The sequence below is a fragment of the Geospiza fortis genome, unplaced genomic scaffold (genome assembly GCF_000277835.1).
Source record: "Geospiza fortis unplaced genomic scaffold, GeoFor_1.0 scaffold190, whole genome shotgun sequence".
NCBI lineage: Eukaryota > Metazoa > Chordata > Aves > Passeriformes > Thraupidae > Geospiza > Geospiza fortis.
Genome location: NW_005054328.1, coordinates 2,877,340 through 2,894,988, shown reverse-complemented (window position 1 = coordinate 2,894,988; position 17,649 = coordinate 2,877,340). Strand labels below are relative to the sequence as shown.

Genomic DNA, 17,649 nt, shown 5'->3' with positions numbered 1-17,649 from the left:
GTTTTGTAATACATTGAAAGGCATAGATTGGCATGGCATTTTATTTTGAGAGACTTTCTCTTAAATGATAAAAATGGGTTCGAGTTCATGGAGTTACAGGTCTTCATGGAGATACAGATATATTCATTGGTAAGTTAGGAGTTCTAATTTTGAGGTTGAATACTGGCTATGTTAGCATAAATCTGAAATCTAGACTACAATTTATAATAGGTTTGAAAATGATGTTTTATATGTATGCAAAGTAAAAATTAAAAGGCTTTGTAGTCAACTGAAGTTGTAGCTGTCTTTCAAACATTCTGTTATTATCCACAGACAAACTCAATGACAAATATTTAAGATTTTTCATTCAGTTGACACATCTACAGAGCTGAAGTTTGTAAGAAGTTACTGTGCCCACAGCCTTGGTTTGCTCGTACACAGTGAGCGCTGCTGTTTCCACTTTGCAGACACAGCGAGATACTTCATTAGTTTAACAAAAGTTGTGATATTTTTAGTGATTTCATTTGTCAGTGTTAAATTTAAACTAGTTCTTTTTTATTTTGTGTGTTCTTAAAAAACATTAGAACTCTGTTTAGAATTTGGAAATCTAGGACTTTGAGTCCATAAATAAATCTTAAATTTCTCTAGTGCCTGTGATTTCTGATATTTGCTGGAGAATGTAAAACACTTAACTGCTTTAGACATTAAAAGTTTTAGTGAAGTATATACCATTAGGAACAGATACATATCTAAAGGGCTTTTCTGTTACTAATTTTATTCTTTAACATCTTTGTCCTACATGGTTTTTTTTCTGATTAATTAAGCAGCTCAGAGTTTTTCAAACTGTATGTAGCTCAGAGTTTTTCAAAGTGTATGTTTTTAATTGGCTTAGTTAAATTAGTGGATATTCTTGGATATTCTTATTTAATAATGGGCTATAGCTTGACTCTATTAATATACTAATTTAAGTGAACTAGCAATTGATGTAAAGCCCAGGCTTTATGGTTGTAACTGTAAGGTAGAAGGCCTAGACAATGGGAAGTAAAGCCTATGGTTGTAACGAGAATGAAATATCTGGATGCCTCTGAGAATATATGTCTTAGTTTCTTACATCACCCAAGTATCTTAAAGGGCTGAAGATGGGCAGTGGATTTTGCAGTTAGTTTATCTTTTTTTACCTTCTCTCACACACAGCTGTTCTAGTGGTAATGGCAGTAGCCTGTATTAGGGATTCTGATTCCGTGTGAAGTTGCTGAGTGGTAAAAGTGTTACAAACCACTTTTCTTCCCGGTGGTTTGTATTGCTACATAGTAGAATACCTTTGAGCTTTCCTTTGTAAGGAGCTTTACCTGTTAATCAAGAATTGAGAATCAGCGTGTTTTGCTGATTTCATTATGCAGGTTTACACAATAACAGTGTGTAAACAGGTCCTTCTATACGTGCATTTCAAATGTCATACGTTGTGAGTGCTAAATTAAATTATTAAGTTGCACTTTTGTACAATAAATTTACTGTAATGCTCCTTAAAAACCTGCGAGCCTGAAACCTTTTATATAGTACAGGATTAGAATTTTCTGATGCTGGCAAATGCATGGTAAAGGATTATGATTTGAAAAAGCTTGACTTATTACTTCAATTCTCTTGGTATTCATATAGCACTAAACACATTCTCAATTTATTTGGAGATGGCTTGATAAATATTTTGCTTTTCCTAAGCAAATTACAGTTGTTTCCACAGGTGATAGAAAATAAATGTTAGCTTGTGTTTCTTTTTACAGAGACCAGAGCTGCTATGACATAATTCCATTATACAACGCAATGAAGAAGAAAGTGTTGTCTGACTCTGATGAGGTAAGTGGTTGTGTATTGGGCATTGGCATTGATACACTGGAGAAACCAGACTGCTGTCTGTCCTGTGCAGGACCAAAGTACTGCTTTCAGTCACTGCTGGGAAGTGGAGTATACTTTTCTGTCAGTACAACGTTTCTTCTTGTCAGCTGGGAAACTGGGTGAAAATCCAGCCTCCTCTCTTCCTTTAGTGCAGAGAGCTTTAATAGTTTGCTGGAAGATGCTGCTTAGATTTCTGAGAGGTTCTCAAAATTGACAGTCATATGAAATGCTTCTCAGAGGGACAGGGGTAGGACTGTAAAGAATCAAATTATAAGTTTAAAATATAAAAGAACTCGCCTACTCATATATGCTTATATTTTTTAACCTTTTTATGCGACTCATTATCTTGCTCAAAGGAAGAAGAGAAAGACACAAATGTGCCGGGTACTTCCACTAGAAAAAGAAAGGTAAATGTTTTTAAATTTTTAAATATGTCTAGTATTGTGTAATGTCAGCATTTTGAAAGTTTTGAACTTAGTGATATGTTGTTCTACTGAACTGTTCAATGTAAAAGTATTTCTGTCTGTGCTGCTGCATGTTGTGAATTCATTTATATCCTGTCGGGTAACTCTTCCATTAGATTTTGTAAAAGCAGCTAGTTTATTTAATATACACCAGGCAATATTGTCATTTCAGGATCATCAGCCAAAGCGGCGGTTGCGTAATAGGGCTCAGTCATATGACATTCAGTCATGGAAGAAGCAATGCCAGGAGCTGCTGAATCTCATTTTCCAGTGTGAAGACTCTGAACCATTTCGACAACCAGTGGATCTTCTTGAGTATCCAGTGAGTATTTTAGAACAAGATGGCTGCTTATAATCCAGTTGTTTAGTGGTGGGTTGGTTTGTTTTTTTTTTTAATTTTGACCATTTCTTTAGTTCTTTCAATTGAAACTTCAGGCAGCTGTAGTGACAGAATTCTTTTCAGCACTTCATTGTCACTTATTAAATAATGTTTACTGTTTTTTTTCAACTAATTTCTAAATAAATAATACTTCTCTGCTCTCTCAGATACTTTTGTTGGAAAATATTTTATATTCAGGGATGCTTATGTTATTAAGTAGATTACAGCTTTTAAAGTAAATTACAGCTTTTGCAATTAAGATGTCTTTCCTTTTCTGACTGAAAAATGGTCATATATATGAAATGCTTATATTTGGTTGCTGCATGTGATATGTTGTCAAGGATCATTGGTTTCATTTCAGAGTATAAAAACTAAAAGTAAGATTATATGAAAACTTAGTGTAATAAAGCAAAGATCTTGCTTGCTTTCCTTCTACTGTATCTTAAATTCTGTAAAATATTATTCCAGGGTGAATAACTTGGGCAAAATTAACTGTCTCAATTAGGAAAAAGAAATGCTTCTTTTTCAGACTTCACTAGTAGATCTGTCTTGGCACTTCTGCAGCCACTGGGTACTATTATTTTTTATGTAACCTAAACTTTATGCTGCGGCCAACTACAAGTGGCCCTATATATTTGAGATTCTCAAAAGAGCTGATAGAGAGCACTCTGCTAGGCTGAGGCATGAAACACACTGGTTCCTGGTGTCGCAAGCCTGTTTAACATGCAGAGGCACTCCTGTAGCTTCTGTTTGCTCTGATGGATTAACTAAAACTTTTTGGTTAAATTTGGTATTTAAGCTTTTCCTTGTATGAACATGTCTCTGTTTCTTCCATTGTCTGGAAAAAATTTTCTGTCATTGGCTTGACTTGGGTCCTACCTAAGCCTGTGGAGTTTTTGATACTTCATTACATTCATAAATTGTTAGGTCTCCATTTAGGAAACTGCTCAGGTTTCAGAAAGGATGATAAGCCTCTGATCAGGCTCAAGTATTCAAACTTCATATTTTAAAGCTAATAGGTGAGAACAGTATTAATCTTAGTCCTAAGTTTGAGCTGCTAAGCCGCCCAGAAGGCTTGTAGTCACACTTTCATATCACTGTTATCTTCATGTCAGTGTGTCAGTAGTGCAACCCTTAGGACATCAAATTCTGAGCTCGGCGTTTCAGTAAATAGGTTTATAAAATGAATGAAATCATCTATCAGTTAACTTCTGACCTTGACCCTGCTGAGTATGTCTGCAAGGGAGTTATGTTGTATATTAGTGGAAACGGGAAAAATATCTTCAGCAGTCTTCCATACCTATTTAAAGAGGACATTTTGCTTAAACAGGTTTATCAAACTCATCCTAATGAAAATTATATATTAAAGCTTGGGAGAAAAACTGTAATAAATTGCTTTGCTATTTCCAAACAGGATTATAGAGATATTATTGACACTCCTATGGACTTTGCTACTGTTAGAGAAACACTGGAAGCTGGCAACTACGAGTCACCAATGGAGTTATGTAAAGATGTGAGACTTATTTTCAGCAATTCCAAGGCCTATACACCAAGTAAAAGATCAAGGGTAAGATTTTATTGCTTTCTATTGTTGTTGTTTGAAAGAACACTTACCTCTGAAAAATATAGGACTGAAAAAGCAGAGAGACAGTGTAATTTGATTGCTTTTAAAAAACAAGTTTAATTATTTCTGATCTTAAAATATTAATATTTCTGAGAAACTATTACAGCTTTATATTTGAAGAGAAAGGAATGTGTGCTTTTTAAATACCAAAAGTTCTGATGTTCTGCATGTGTGTTTCAAAAGTAAATATTAGAAAGTGGGTCTAAACAGAAAAGCACATGGAAAAAAAGGTCTGTGGAAGCAGGATTATGAGTAAAATAATGAAATCTAACCAGTATTTTGGGGAAGAAACCAGATTTTCAAAAGAAATACCCAGGGAGCCTCTCTACTTTGAAGGTTGCCCCAAACTGGAATATGCAGGTATAGATAGATGAGGATGTTGAAATTCTGTGCTGTTCACTACTGTGCAGTAGGTTGTAATGAAGTTCTTAGGACTTCTGGGAAACAAGACAGTTTACACAGTGTCAGCTTACAAAGCTCTTCATACTGAGATGTTCTGCTAGTAGTAGGTGCAGTGTCTGATAGCAGTTAAATCATGGATGCCTATTTACATGGGTTCAGGGCTTCGGTGTAGCTTTTCTTCTACTAATGTGTGTTAGGTTTTAAGACCAGAATTATTAACAGCGTTTATGTTTGGCTGTTCTAAATAGCAAGTTAATCATTAGGACTTCATTGTTTTAAGACTTGGGCACAAATTTCTTAGTAGGTAACTAGCAGGATCAGTGATTACTCTCCAGTCAGTAGCAGACAGGCCCACTCTCTGTTGAGGCTGCCATAACCCATAAAAGAATTACTCTTTCAGTTCCAGCAAATGGCAGGGCTTTTGGGGCAGGTCTGGATTCTTTTGTGGTTTTCCTTTCTCTCCTTGACCTCATCATACCTGACATTATCTTTAGCTTTGTGTGGTTTTATAGATTGTTTTGACATTTTCATTTCTTTCGTGTTTCATCCAAACAGACTGGTATAGTAATAAATTTATGTTTTTTTGTTTTACTCAGAAGTGGAAGGTTCTTATGTGAAGAGTTTTAATATTCTAGAACCTATGTGCTTTCAGTGCATGCAATATGTAGTTGAATGTCATGTTTATACTATGTCATGCACTTATATTTTTAGCATCTTACTTTATGTCAATGATGCTTATTTGAACCGTAAACTGATGTCACTGATGCTTTCTTGATCAGTAAACCTAAAGTCATCAGCTTGTTTTTTGCTTAGCACATCAGACTCACATTCCTTTGCATGCTATCACCAGTAACACATGCAGAATCTGCAGTCAAACCTGTTGAGTCTGGTGCTCAGATGGTTTGGTGTGCCATTAAGTAGGCATTGGTTCAATATTGTCTTTGTGTTTCGTTCAAGGTGCTGTGTCTCCTCAAAGTACAGGTCACTAATTCTGTTTCCAGAATAGCAACTGTGCTCAAATAATTACTTTTGATCTAAACTGAATTTGGGAGTCTCTGTAAATCATCCAAGTGTAGAGATAGAAAAAAAAAGTTCACCTACGTAATTCCAATACGTTTATTGTACCTGTTGCAGCCAACTTACTTGTAGTATCAATTCATCTATAAAAGGAATAGACTGGTGTTCAAATATAGGATATAAGGATGCAAGCTAATAGAGCAGAAAATAAGATTTCTTGACCCTAGGTATGATACAGCAAAATTACCTTAAGGATCTCTCTTTGTGATTTCTGTTGAAACTTAAAAGTGATACAGTCTAGAAAGGCAATTGAAAGACTCGTTTTTCCAATTCTTCCTTTTCTGTGTCGTCTTCAGTTGTGATACACTTTTCAAAACCATGAAAATTGTTAAAGCAAACCTACATGTGGGTTAGCATATATTTATTGAGGCAGATTGTAAATTTCCCTAAAACGTTTCTATATTAATCACTTTTTACTTTTCTAGCTATTATTTGATGATAAATGAGTAAAGGGACATTTTGGAAAAATATCAAACTTGTTTACTGGCTTTTCTTTTTCAGATCTACAGCATGAGCTTGCGCCTTTCTGCTTTCTTTGAAGAACACATAAGTTCTATTTTATCAGATTATAAATCTGCCCTACGCTTTCATAAAAGAAATACAATAAAGAAACGAAGGAAAAAAAGAAGTAGAAGCAGCTCAGTTTCCAGTAGTGTTGCATCCAGGTACATTAATTCCTTTACAGTATTCATGAAATGCTGTGAAATTTTGACATACCTAAACAATACAACTTAGCGTGTTTTTTTCTTAATACTTCCTTTACTATTCCCTATATTGCAGAATGGTAGCTTTGACATGCAAGTCCCTATGATGTGGAAGAGTTTTAAACTTTACTTAGAGCTATCCTAGTGTAAGTGCTTAAAATTCAAATAACTGCTAAATGTGTACAGTAAAACAGCATCGTTAGGATAGTGATGGCATCATGCTTTATCATATAACTATAGTATTTATTGTAAAGATTCACTTTCCAGAAGCTCACAACTTACATGAATTTCCACAGTAAATGCCATATTTTTAACATACTTCATGCAGAGGTGATTGTTTTACTCCCACAATCTCAGACACTAGCATTTAATTTTATTTATTCCTGTAAAATGACAAGGTGGTCATCCAGGATACAAATTGTTACTCCTTTTGCAGCCCTGAAAGGAAGAGGAGATTAATAAAACCTCATCTGAAGGCAGAAACTTCTGCCACTTCATCATCTCCTGCACCTGCACGGTCGACAGCACTGAGACACGCTCCGCCTCAGATGAATGGAAAAGCCGCTGAGGCCGCCTCCCTCGTGCGGACTCGAAGCAACAGGGGGACAACAGATGTGGCTGTCACAGAGCAACCATCCACTTCTTCAGGAGCAAAGCCTTTAACTATAAAGCCTTTAATTACAAAGCCTAATACTACTGCAGGGTCAGGAAAGTCAGGCAAGTTGGGGTGCTTTTGGTTTTGGTTTTCTATTAATTAAGCCATGCATGTTTTTAAAGATAAAACTGGCTCTTTGGAAATCTAGTATCTTTCTCTCAGTTAAGACTAGTTCTGTTTTCAAACTGATGGGCCTTTGAGGCTTTTCAGAGGAAAACTGAACAAGTTAGGCTATGTTATTTTATCTAGGAAGCTTTCTCCCTTTTGGATCACAGAGTCAAATAATTTGTAGTAGAACATGAATTCCATTTTAGCCCAACAAGATTGAATGTAGTATAATCTACTTAAGTTGATATTTTTTTTTTCTTTTTATCCTTCTAGTACTGGAGAATTCAACCAAACATTCCAAGAACCAGAATATTGTATCAAACCCTTCCCCATCTGATTACAGTCATAACACTAGGAATAACTCCACGAAAGAAAATCCTGAGAAAGAGAAGCAAATCAAGCGCAAAGTAAAATCTTCCACTGTTAATCCACAAGGTACGAAATTTCTCTGGAACTTCCTCCCCACCCGCAGAGTTATTGATGTAGTGACTGTAGTGTTGTACTTTAGTTGTGGTAATTTGGGAGTAGGGAAATTAGAGTGCATTATGATTTAGCAGAATAGGGAAATCTAACAAAACAACTCAGTCACCATTAGTTTCCTTCTTGATGAATTAGCACAGTTTTGACCACTCTTAACACCATTTCCGTGGTGTGATAACTGTCGTTTAGATGATTTTGAGATGTTAACATCTCAAACTTGTACCTTAATTTAAATTATTACAAATGTCATGTTAAAAGTTTCTAAATTCCAAAGCAGACTTCTGCATGGTCACACTTTAAATCTGTGGGTTGTATTTGGGTCAGTAACACTGAGTGTGATGACATTCTGCGCAGCAGCAAGCATAAGGATCAGAGGACCCCAGCTGCAAATTCATTCTTTCATTTTTTGGCGCAGCAAAAAAGCCTATGCAGTGTTTACTGCTTCTATTTAGTATATTTGAATGGCCTGCTTGGACCTAGTTCATGAAATCCCTGAGTGAGCTTGCTTGGTCTTTTGATGTCAGAATACCTTAAAATTCAAAGCTTCTGTGGAGGCTGAAATAAGATCTCCTAGTCAGAAAGCTTTCCTGTTTATGAATGAGCTTTGAACTGTTCATAAGATGCTTGAAGCAGGTAGATCCACTAAACATCTTTTCTTGAAAATGGGGACACAGTAGTCTGCAAATTGGGTCCCATCTAATTAATCTGCCTACTCCTTGTAGTCCTCTCCCCGAGGAGTTTTTTCTTATTCATCCATGCTTCTGAAAAAGTAGCTCTTGGTCTGATAAGTGAAATCATCTGTCCATTGCGTGTAAGCTTTCTCACAAGGGCCCCAGCTGTTCCCACATTGCATGGCTCAATATGCAGCTGTTACAGGATGGGATGTCAGGGATTTCTGAATGTTGTTGACATGGTCCTGTCTCCTTACATCCACCCATAGGACAGAGGAGGCCTGTGCTTTTAGTGCACGATGGTGCACATTCAAACACAGCAGAAGCTGTGTGTGGGTGTTTCATGAAAGGGCTGCAGGAACTACCATGCTGGCTATGAGCCTGTTCTTGGCCATATTTTAGGCAAGGGTGTGGTGTCAGAACATCTTTCTAAGAGGTCCAGTGACGTGCCCCTCTGAAAAAGTTGATTACCCCTCACATAATGAAAACTCATACCCTGTAAAAGCAAGTACATACCTCTCCAAGCAAGTACATTCTACTGTCTGTTAGTGTGAGAAATCTGTACAAATTTGATACAAAAGATGGTACCTCAGGTTGAAAGAAAATCTTTATTTCTCCAGAGATGACTTACTGTGCAGCATTCCCAATCCTTGCACCATTCCCAATGCTTCTTGAGAAACCTTTTGCTGTTGCAGATACAAAACAGGAGTTCTGTCCACTGGTGTTGTATCATTTGAGAAAAACCCTTCAGCTCTTCCCTTTTTTCCCTTCTTTCCCCCCCGCCCCGCATTTTTCCTGGCTTTTTTTGTTTCTTGGGGTTTTTTTTCCTTGCAGCTACCATGTGCTAAATCCAACTAGAAGTTAATCCTCATTCCATTGTAGAATGAAACTCTCTGAGCTCAACTTTGGGTTTCTTAGATTTTGACAGATTGGCAATCACTGTAAATCCATTCAGATATTTTAGTAAGAGTTTTATTAAGGCAGTGTGAAAATGAATGTAAGTGCAAGTCTGTTATGTGACGTGTACATTTCTGTACCATTTCTTTACAGCAGATTGCAAGAATAATGCTTTGGCATCAGGAAGCATTCAGGTAAATGGACATGGAGGACAGCCTTTGAAACCTCCAGTTAAAAGAGGTCCTGGACGTAAGCCCAAGGTGGAGACTAATAACAGTAGCTGTGAAGTGGTGGTGCACAAGAAAAGAGGCAGGAAACCAAAAAAGCTACAAACTGTTGAACAGCAAAAGGTTGCAGAGCAGAACACAATCCAGACCACAAGGGATATACCAGAGGAAGCCTCTGTTTCTACTGCATGCAATTCTCTTTCTGAAAATAATGTGAAGGAAGACTTGTTACAAAGAAAAGGCCGAGGGGGTAGAAAGCCAAAAAGGAAGATAAAGAGTCGCCAGCCAGGCTCAGACCTCTTAGCTCCTGCAAATGTTAAAATGCAAACAAGAAGCAGGAGGAAAAAGACACACGAGCCTATGGAGGAGGGTTCTGAAGACCTTAAAGATTCTGAACCTCACATGAGAACTAGAAACCAGGGTAGGAGGACAGCCTTTTACAATGAAGATGACTCCGAGGAAGAGCAAAGGCAGCTATTGTTTGAAGACACCTCCTTAACTTTTGGAACTTCAAGCAGAGGCAGAGTCCGAAAGTTGACTGAAAAAGCAAAAGCTAATTTAATTGGTTGGTAATTTTTACCAAGGGTTTTACTTCAGAATGCTATGAAGCAGGTACAGTTAAGGAACAGCAGAACTTCTGCTTCCCTGCTGCTATTATGGGTTAGAAGAGTATGTTCTGATTTGAGGAGAAAAATTTAGCAAAATGATAAACTGAAAGAACATTCTTTGAAAGAAATATATATTTTAAACTTTTGCTATTTATTACCCTCCAAATAGGTTATACATTTCAACAGTCATTTTGTTCACAGTTGAGAATAATTGAAGCAATTTCTGACTGACGTACAGAGTTCAGAGCTACTCTGCTCAAGTAGTATGTAATATCTCTACACAATTGAAAAAAGGTAATAGAACTTTTAATTGCCACAAATTGAAAACAGAAATCTATTTTTGACCAAGCAAGGTACACTTGGATTGTAAAATCAAGTCGCCTAGGAAGGCAGACTTTGGCAAAAAGTGGCAGTAAATTCACTTGCATTTCTATTAAATAATAAAATACCAAACTTTGCTAATCTGAAAAAGTTTAATTTCAGTTGTGATGGAATGTTCAGCTGCAAAAGAAGCCTAGCACAGGCCATTGTTTATCCAAGTTCTGCCAAACATAGCAAAAATGTAATCACAAATATATATATCCACATTGGAAAAAGTTTGACTAATGTCTAATTTTTCAGACCTTGATTCTTGTATCAATCACTAAATCTCTGTTTATTGTGCCAAAGACTGAGAATCAGTGCAGTGGAAAACCTTTTTTTCTTTTTGAGTGTCAGTACAGCATACCATTTGCAGTGATAAAAGCTGTGTCTTGTTTTAAATAGTAAGTTGTTAACATTGTTCTGAAATGTATCCTTTTTGGTACTTCTGGTAGAAAATAATGCACTGGTGGGGTCCTTTGACAGAGATGTTTTAGTCTAAATGTATAATTGGTTAAAGGATTCAAGGAAATTACAGGACAGGTATGGAATTATGATGTTTACTTTCTGATCCAGATTGATTGTTGTTTCTACAACTTTAGACATGCTTGAGAGGCTGAAATGACCTACAAAGAATAGTGTATGTGTATATATTAATATATACATAAACACCTATGTCTAAAATATTACCCAGGTATAAATTTTTTTCAGGATTTTTTAGATAGCACTAGAATTGAAAATTTTAAATGTCATACTTTATAGTTTAATTTTAAGGGGGAGATTGGTTATTTTCAATTATTAGGGTTAAAAGGCCAAATCACTTTTTATGCAATCATGTTTTATACAGTGGTCTCATTGCACATTGTGTTTTTCTGCACTTTTTATGGTATATCACGCTGACATGCGTCAACATACACCCTAAAGAAAAATTCCATTTAATGATTGTGCCTTGTATTCTATTATTTCTTGCATCCTTACTAAAATTAAGTTGTCTATTGTAAATGATAACTATATGACTTAGGGGAATGTATTGTTATATGTACTGCTCTGGAAAAGAAAAGCAGTTATTTATTTGTTTATGGTACATTTAGTTATTTTATACCTTTACAAACAAACCTTAATACCATTTTCTATCACTTAAAAAAAGTATTGTCCAGTTTCAAGGAAAAAAATACATAAGTAATGGTATTTACTGAGATCTGGTATGGTACAAAAATGTAACCAAAATTTTCTGGTTATACTTTTTTTGTTTTTACACATCCTCTGCAATGTCTGGAAGACATGCAGAATTAAGATCTTAAATTTGCACAGATTCTGTATATGTATTCGAGGCCTGATTCTTCACACTTTATTTTCTTACAAAAAAAAAAGGCCTAAAAGTTTGAAGAAAGAATATTGGTATTTTCCACCAAGAGTAATATAAATATACTACTGTGGATAGCAGACGAGTATCCACCATACCTAATTTTAGGTAGTTCATTTTGCTACAAAAAATGGCTGAGATATTTTCCAGACTCTCTGTGAATTGTTATGGATTTCAATTTGGGGCCAGGGATTAGTTTGCATTTGATTTGTTGGTGTATTTATTTGTTCTAACAAGTATTTCTTTATCATCTGATTAAAATGGAGTCACTAAACATGTGGTAAAATAACAAGCTACGTTTGTACAGTTGCAATACAGCTTCACAATTCAAAACTGATTGATCCTACTTGTTAATTTTGTCTAATCTCACTGATGAAGGCAATCATTTGAAAATGTGTAATTTCCTGATGTTATCTGCATTGTAATATATAAAATAGATTATATCTAAAATTCATCTTCTGTATTTACTCCGTTTGTAATAATGTTTTATATGGCATGTTTATGTATATATTTATATATCAAAGATACCTTGTGTGTAAGTTTTGGAGACTGAAATAATCTGTGTTCCCTTAACAGCAGGGAGAGGAGTGTGCATCTTAATTTTACAAGGGTAGAAGGCCTTACCTGCAGAACATGGGTACTGCTTCCCACCCAGTAATATTGGTGACTTTAGCCAGTAACTTTTTGATTCTTATTAGACACATTAATGTTTTTCCTTTAAAAATAAACTGTTGATAATTTGGGTCAATTTTTTATAGAAGCAATGCTAAACATTTATTAGAAATCAATACCAGATTTATTTAAAATTTATATTTCTTATAATTTAATTTCACTAGGTTGCAAACTTTATGAGACTTTAGTCACCATCAGACTGTATTTTGGTTGGGGAAAAACTTATTATTTGAGGTGGTTGTGAGATACTGTATCAATACAGAAAAAGAGCTTTTGATTACAGAGTCTTAGATTTTTAAATGTGAGCAATAAATTATTGGTCAGTGTTCTGAAATAATTTAAGATCTATAGTTATGCATGTTTTATAATGCCATCTCAAGTACCTAACAACTGGTTCAGAAAATTGAGTATCAAAACCTCATGTGACTGTTTTACATTTGCATTGTAAATAACATAGCTTCATAGCCACATACATGCAAATGACCTGGCAGCAATTAACTCAGTTTTATTCATTAAATTCGTTTATATTTGACATAGATATGAGGATACTGTTCTGGTACTTCTATGCTATACTGGGAAATGTTAAAATTGGTATTTGCTGCTGAGTGGTACCTGGATAACAGTGTGTTAATTGCCAGTGAGGAAATACTTCTGCTTCTGTCATATGTGTGCTCTAAATGTTTAACAGGAATCATTGTGCCTGTGCCTTCATACTTAACAACTCTTTACCACTCTGTTTCTGTTGTTAGTGTGTTCTCTGGGAACTGAACTGAAATCTTACCACTGTAGTGTTCATTATTATTGTCAATATTGAACTAGAGCTCTTTGTCACTCGGCAGTGACCAGTGATGCAACTTCACAGAGAAATGTCTTCCTCCAGTGATTCGACTGCTGTGATAAAGATTTACAGATGTTTATTTGTACAGTGTCCAGTTTGTACCTGTGATCAGTTTGTTGATAGACTTGTAAGATTGAGTTGGTTGAGTTAAATATTACTATGGCTTAATATTTGTAAAGCTATTAATTGATGAAGGACCCTGATGCAGCACGTATAGATATTAATATCTATTAAAAAATAAATTGTAGTGTAGAGACAGTTTATTCACTATACTGCTGTACAAATATTTTTAAGTACCAATTCTGTGCCAGAGGCTTTTGTCTTACCAAAAAAAGGACTACATGCAACACAAAAAATAGTCTGTCCATTCAGTAATTTCAAGCTTGTTAGGATTTTTGCACTGCATTTTAAAATATTTTGCTCACATTTGTTGGATCAAGGACTACAAGTAAATGCTTTAGTGTGTAATTTGAATTTAGGCACATGTTAAATAGTTGATTGGTTCTATAAAAGCAATAGGCTTAACTGGATGGGACCCCTTTCACCCTGTATTTATATAGTAGATTGGAGGTGAGAGGTTTTCAAGCTCACTTTCATCAATATTCACATTTTATTTGTAGCATGTGAATCTTGCTGAGGTAATTTTAACATCACTGGTCAATTAAAATATACCCATACCACAATATTTACACTGTGTCCCGAGTCCTTACCTTATTCTAAAATAGTATGTTTTTGTTGACTGTCAACAAAAGTAGATTGTCAAACGTTTTTCTTTTTGCGTTTTTTTAACAGTGTTATAAAATCTTTAATTATAACTCTGCTACAGTGCTGTGATAGAAAAGGTAGAGGGTTTTGAAACCTCACCTAGAAACAGCAAAAGCTCATTTTCTGTTTACGACCTAAATGAAGACAAATGAACTGTGTAAAATGAGTATATATTTTCTTTTATCCCTGAAGTTCTTGTAACAGTTTGGTTTCCAAGGGGACCTAGATATTCAACTGATAAAAGGGCTGTTAGTTTTCTGCTGTAAATTCCTGTATATACTTGTTTGTTCGTATGCAGAGGAAAGTGTATTACATTTCATAAATCTGGTCAAGGCTTGACAATGTGTTTCAAATAACAAATCTGGCATTGACAGCTTACATAGCTTCTTGTTTTTGAATTGTGAATACAGCTTGCTGACTTTTATGATGTCTGGGGGAAATCAGCAGGTAGCATTTAGACCAGAGCTAACCTCCAGGTGCTCTTGTGTTTCTGCTGGATTTAATGCGGGAATTCGCCATGTCACTTTTACAGTGTGTTAGAGAAGGAAACATGCCAGGAAGACAGATTAAAAGACATCTTAAATTGCAGAAAAAGGTGATTAGCTGCTTCCCCCTCACCACCTCCCCCGCCTTTTCCCAAGGTTCTAACAGCCTCAAGGCACTCTAGAAAGAAACCTTATACGCTGCAATAAAATAAGGGTGAATAAATTTAGCTTTTAGGAGATAAGTAGTGAGACAAGTAGTCATTTGGGTCCTTTTTAATGCAGATAAATACATCAGGAAATTCACTTCAAATAATACAAACAATACATTTTAGGGAGGGAAAGTAGTACTATACTATGAATTTCTACACTGAAAGAACAAAGAATGAGGTCACGCAAATTAGGAGTAGAAAGAAATAGAAGTACCTGTCATGTACTGTGTGATGTACATGTACTGTTTTGTGCTTACAACTGTGCAGGTTGGTTTGCTAATGCATTGAGACCATACAGAAGTTACATTTTTGGACCATACTAAAACTGCAGAAGTGTGGTGGACAACTGGATAATGATCATGCGTGAATTAAATTCTGTCATAATGTTTCAATATGTATAGAATGGAGCTCAACTTCAAGTAAATTACCTAGAAAGGTTAATTTTAAAACTGACAGATTTTCAGATTAAAAATTACACTTATTTTGTACAGAATTATGTAAAACACAAATCTGTTGTATGTAATGAGTAACAGTTTTGAAAACTATAATTCTTTAGCTTTATCAAGGCTTTTTTCCTTCCAGAAATCTAGATTATCATGTTATATATAACCTGAAGTATCTCACCAGGATAACAGTGCCCTTTCTTTTTGTACATATGGATTGGAAATTTCTTTACTGTTATGTGGACACTTTCTATGTTAGTTTTGATGCATAATACTTTGAATCCTTTTATACAAACTAGAATGTATGTGTAAGAATTACTGTCACTGCAATGTAGTAACTACAAACTTATTTTTAAATAAATAGAAAACATGTTTTTCTAAGCTGTCCAACAGTGTTTGTTTCTATCTGGTAATTTACTGTGCTATGGGATGATTGGTTGTGTGTTTTTCAGAACTCCTTAAATTCAGCTCCTCTTGATTCCCTGTGGAATATGGAATAGCTGTTTCTGGTAGTATGGTATAGTGGGTAAGTGGGAACAGACAAAACTGGAACCGGAGCACTCTCTGACTCTGAAGAGAGATCAGAATTTGCTATTTGGTAGGGGTTTTCACTAAGCCCTGCAGTTCAAGAGGCAATATAAAGGCAGTAGCATCTGACACTGAAGACACCTCGTTGAGTCCTCTTAGCTCACTTCCATGTGTGCACCAGGGCACCTGCCTCTAACCCTCCAGGAAGCCCTCCCTGTTCAGGTGACAACTGTTTGTACCAGAGCTATGTCCAATCCAGGGAAATCTCTGCTCCCAGCAGCTCTAGAAGACACTAGAAACACTTAAGCAGAGAGGATCCCCTGCCTCTCTCCTGCAGATTACTGTCTGCAGCCTAGCTGCCCTGAGTGGGTGATGCAAGGAAAAGTCAACATCGGATGTGTTTTCACAAAACTGCAGGGTTGGTTTGTTTATATGTTCATTTTTCTGTTCAATAGATGCAAGAAAAAAGAATTGTGGATTCTGTTTAATTTCACGTTATTTGCTTTATCAGATGATCTTTTCCTTAAGTTCCTTACCTGAAAACCCAAGGAAGTGATGGAAGAGAGACTCACTCAGATGCAGGTATGTGTGCCTCTGGGTGACTGGAATGTGGAATGGTCACAGTGGAATGAATTGAGTTCCCTGTGACTTTCCAGACTCCATGTAAAGTCTGGCAAAAGCAAGACTTGTTTTAACAACTGAGGAAAAATCTCTGTCCCAAGCGTGTGAGTTTTGCTCATTGGCGCATTCTGCTTGGAGAAAATAATTTAAGAATACTGAACATATGACACACTTTGGTGCTGCTGTTATGTCCTGGAGGTGGTAGTTCTGTTGAATGTACATTTCCAGAATTACAGCACAACAGTAATAGTGGTGTGCTCATCCAAGCATAAGCCACTCCAGGTCCAGGGTTTTAGTTTTGTTACTGAGAATAGTCTTAAGAAGTTAATTGCATTTCCTTTGTTTTGAAAATATCTAAAAATATTTTTCTATGTAACTCTGTACAGAATCCTTAAAATACAATTGTATCCCTGTTCCCATTTCTGTGACAGGTATCTTTTGGAAACCTACTGTAGTTCTTTCATTTTGTGTAGAAATCAAGACTTTGCTTCGTATTAACAGATGATGTGAAATGTTGGTACCTGACAATGCTGTTGGTGCATGTGCTGATTTTAACACCAGCAGGAAATTTAACTCCAAACAAGCCACACCCCAGCCCCTGCCCCTTCCAGTAAAGGAGGGACAAAAGAGGAGAGATATGGGAAGAGATAACAACTTACTGAAACACGAAATGATGGAATAAGACACCCACAGTACAATACAAAAAGAGACAGTGTTTTACCCACAGAAAGGTATTCACCACCAGGAACAAGAACAAAGGTGGCGGTGAACACTTCCTGTGGTTGTGTCCATGTTGTTTTTCCAGACAAAGGCAATAGGATGATCATTCCTGCATGTTGCCCACATGATAGTCAAGAAACAAAGGCAGTGTGGTGAGGTAGCTCCCAGGGCTAACATTTCCCAACCAAAAATAATGGAAAACAGCGATAGACAACCCTCCCTGGAAGCTGAGTCATCTGAGTAGGGGATGCTCTGCTGGGCTCAGTTCTGTGCAAGTGCCTTTGCTGCTGCTCCCAATGCTCCTGTACACCAGGGCAGGGGAGGATGGTCCCATTGGGATGCTGGCTTCATGCTGTCCCTGATCACAGTCCCTGCAGTGCCACACATGGGAGCCACGCCACAGCCTCGCCTCAGCACCGTGTCCCAGAAAAGTATCCCAGGATGGAGTCCGTGGATCCTTTGCTGTCACCCTCCTGCTGA

The 17,649-nt window shown here is 36.3% G+C and overlaps 1 protein-coding gene across 2 annotated transcripts in view; it reads left to right on the top strand.

Moving 5' to 3' along the window:
• Positions 1-15,686, top strand: part of PHIP (pleckstrin homology domain interacting protein) — a 95,782-nt gene extending 80,096 nt beyond the window's left edge. Inside the window, exons 29-36 of one of the 2 annotated variants that reach the window (XM_031057132.1) lie at positions 1,758-1,830; positions 2,226-2,276; positions 2,506-2,655; positions 4,127-4,279; positions 6,317-6,480; positions 6,956-7,236; positions 7,556-7,717; positions 9,487-15,686. In XM_031057132.1, the coding sequence (XP_030912992.1) occupies positions 1,758-1,830; positions 2,226-2,276; positions 2,506-2,655; positions 4,127-4,279; positions 6,317-6,480; positions 6,956-7,236; positions 7,556-7,717; positions 9,487-10,130 (1,678 nt within the window). In that variant the 3' untranslated portion in view covers positions 10,131-15,686. Of the gene's footprint in view, positions 1-1,757; positions 1,831-2,225; positions 2,277-2,505; positions 2,656-4,126; positions 4,280-6,316; positions 6,481-6,955; positions 7,237-7,555; positions 7,718-9,483 lie in introns of both variants that reach the window. The other variant, XM_031057131.1, reaches the window with a different exon arrangement.
• Positions 15,687-17,649: the final 1,963 nt, after the last annotated feature.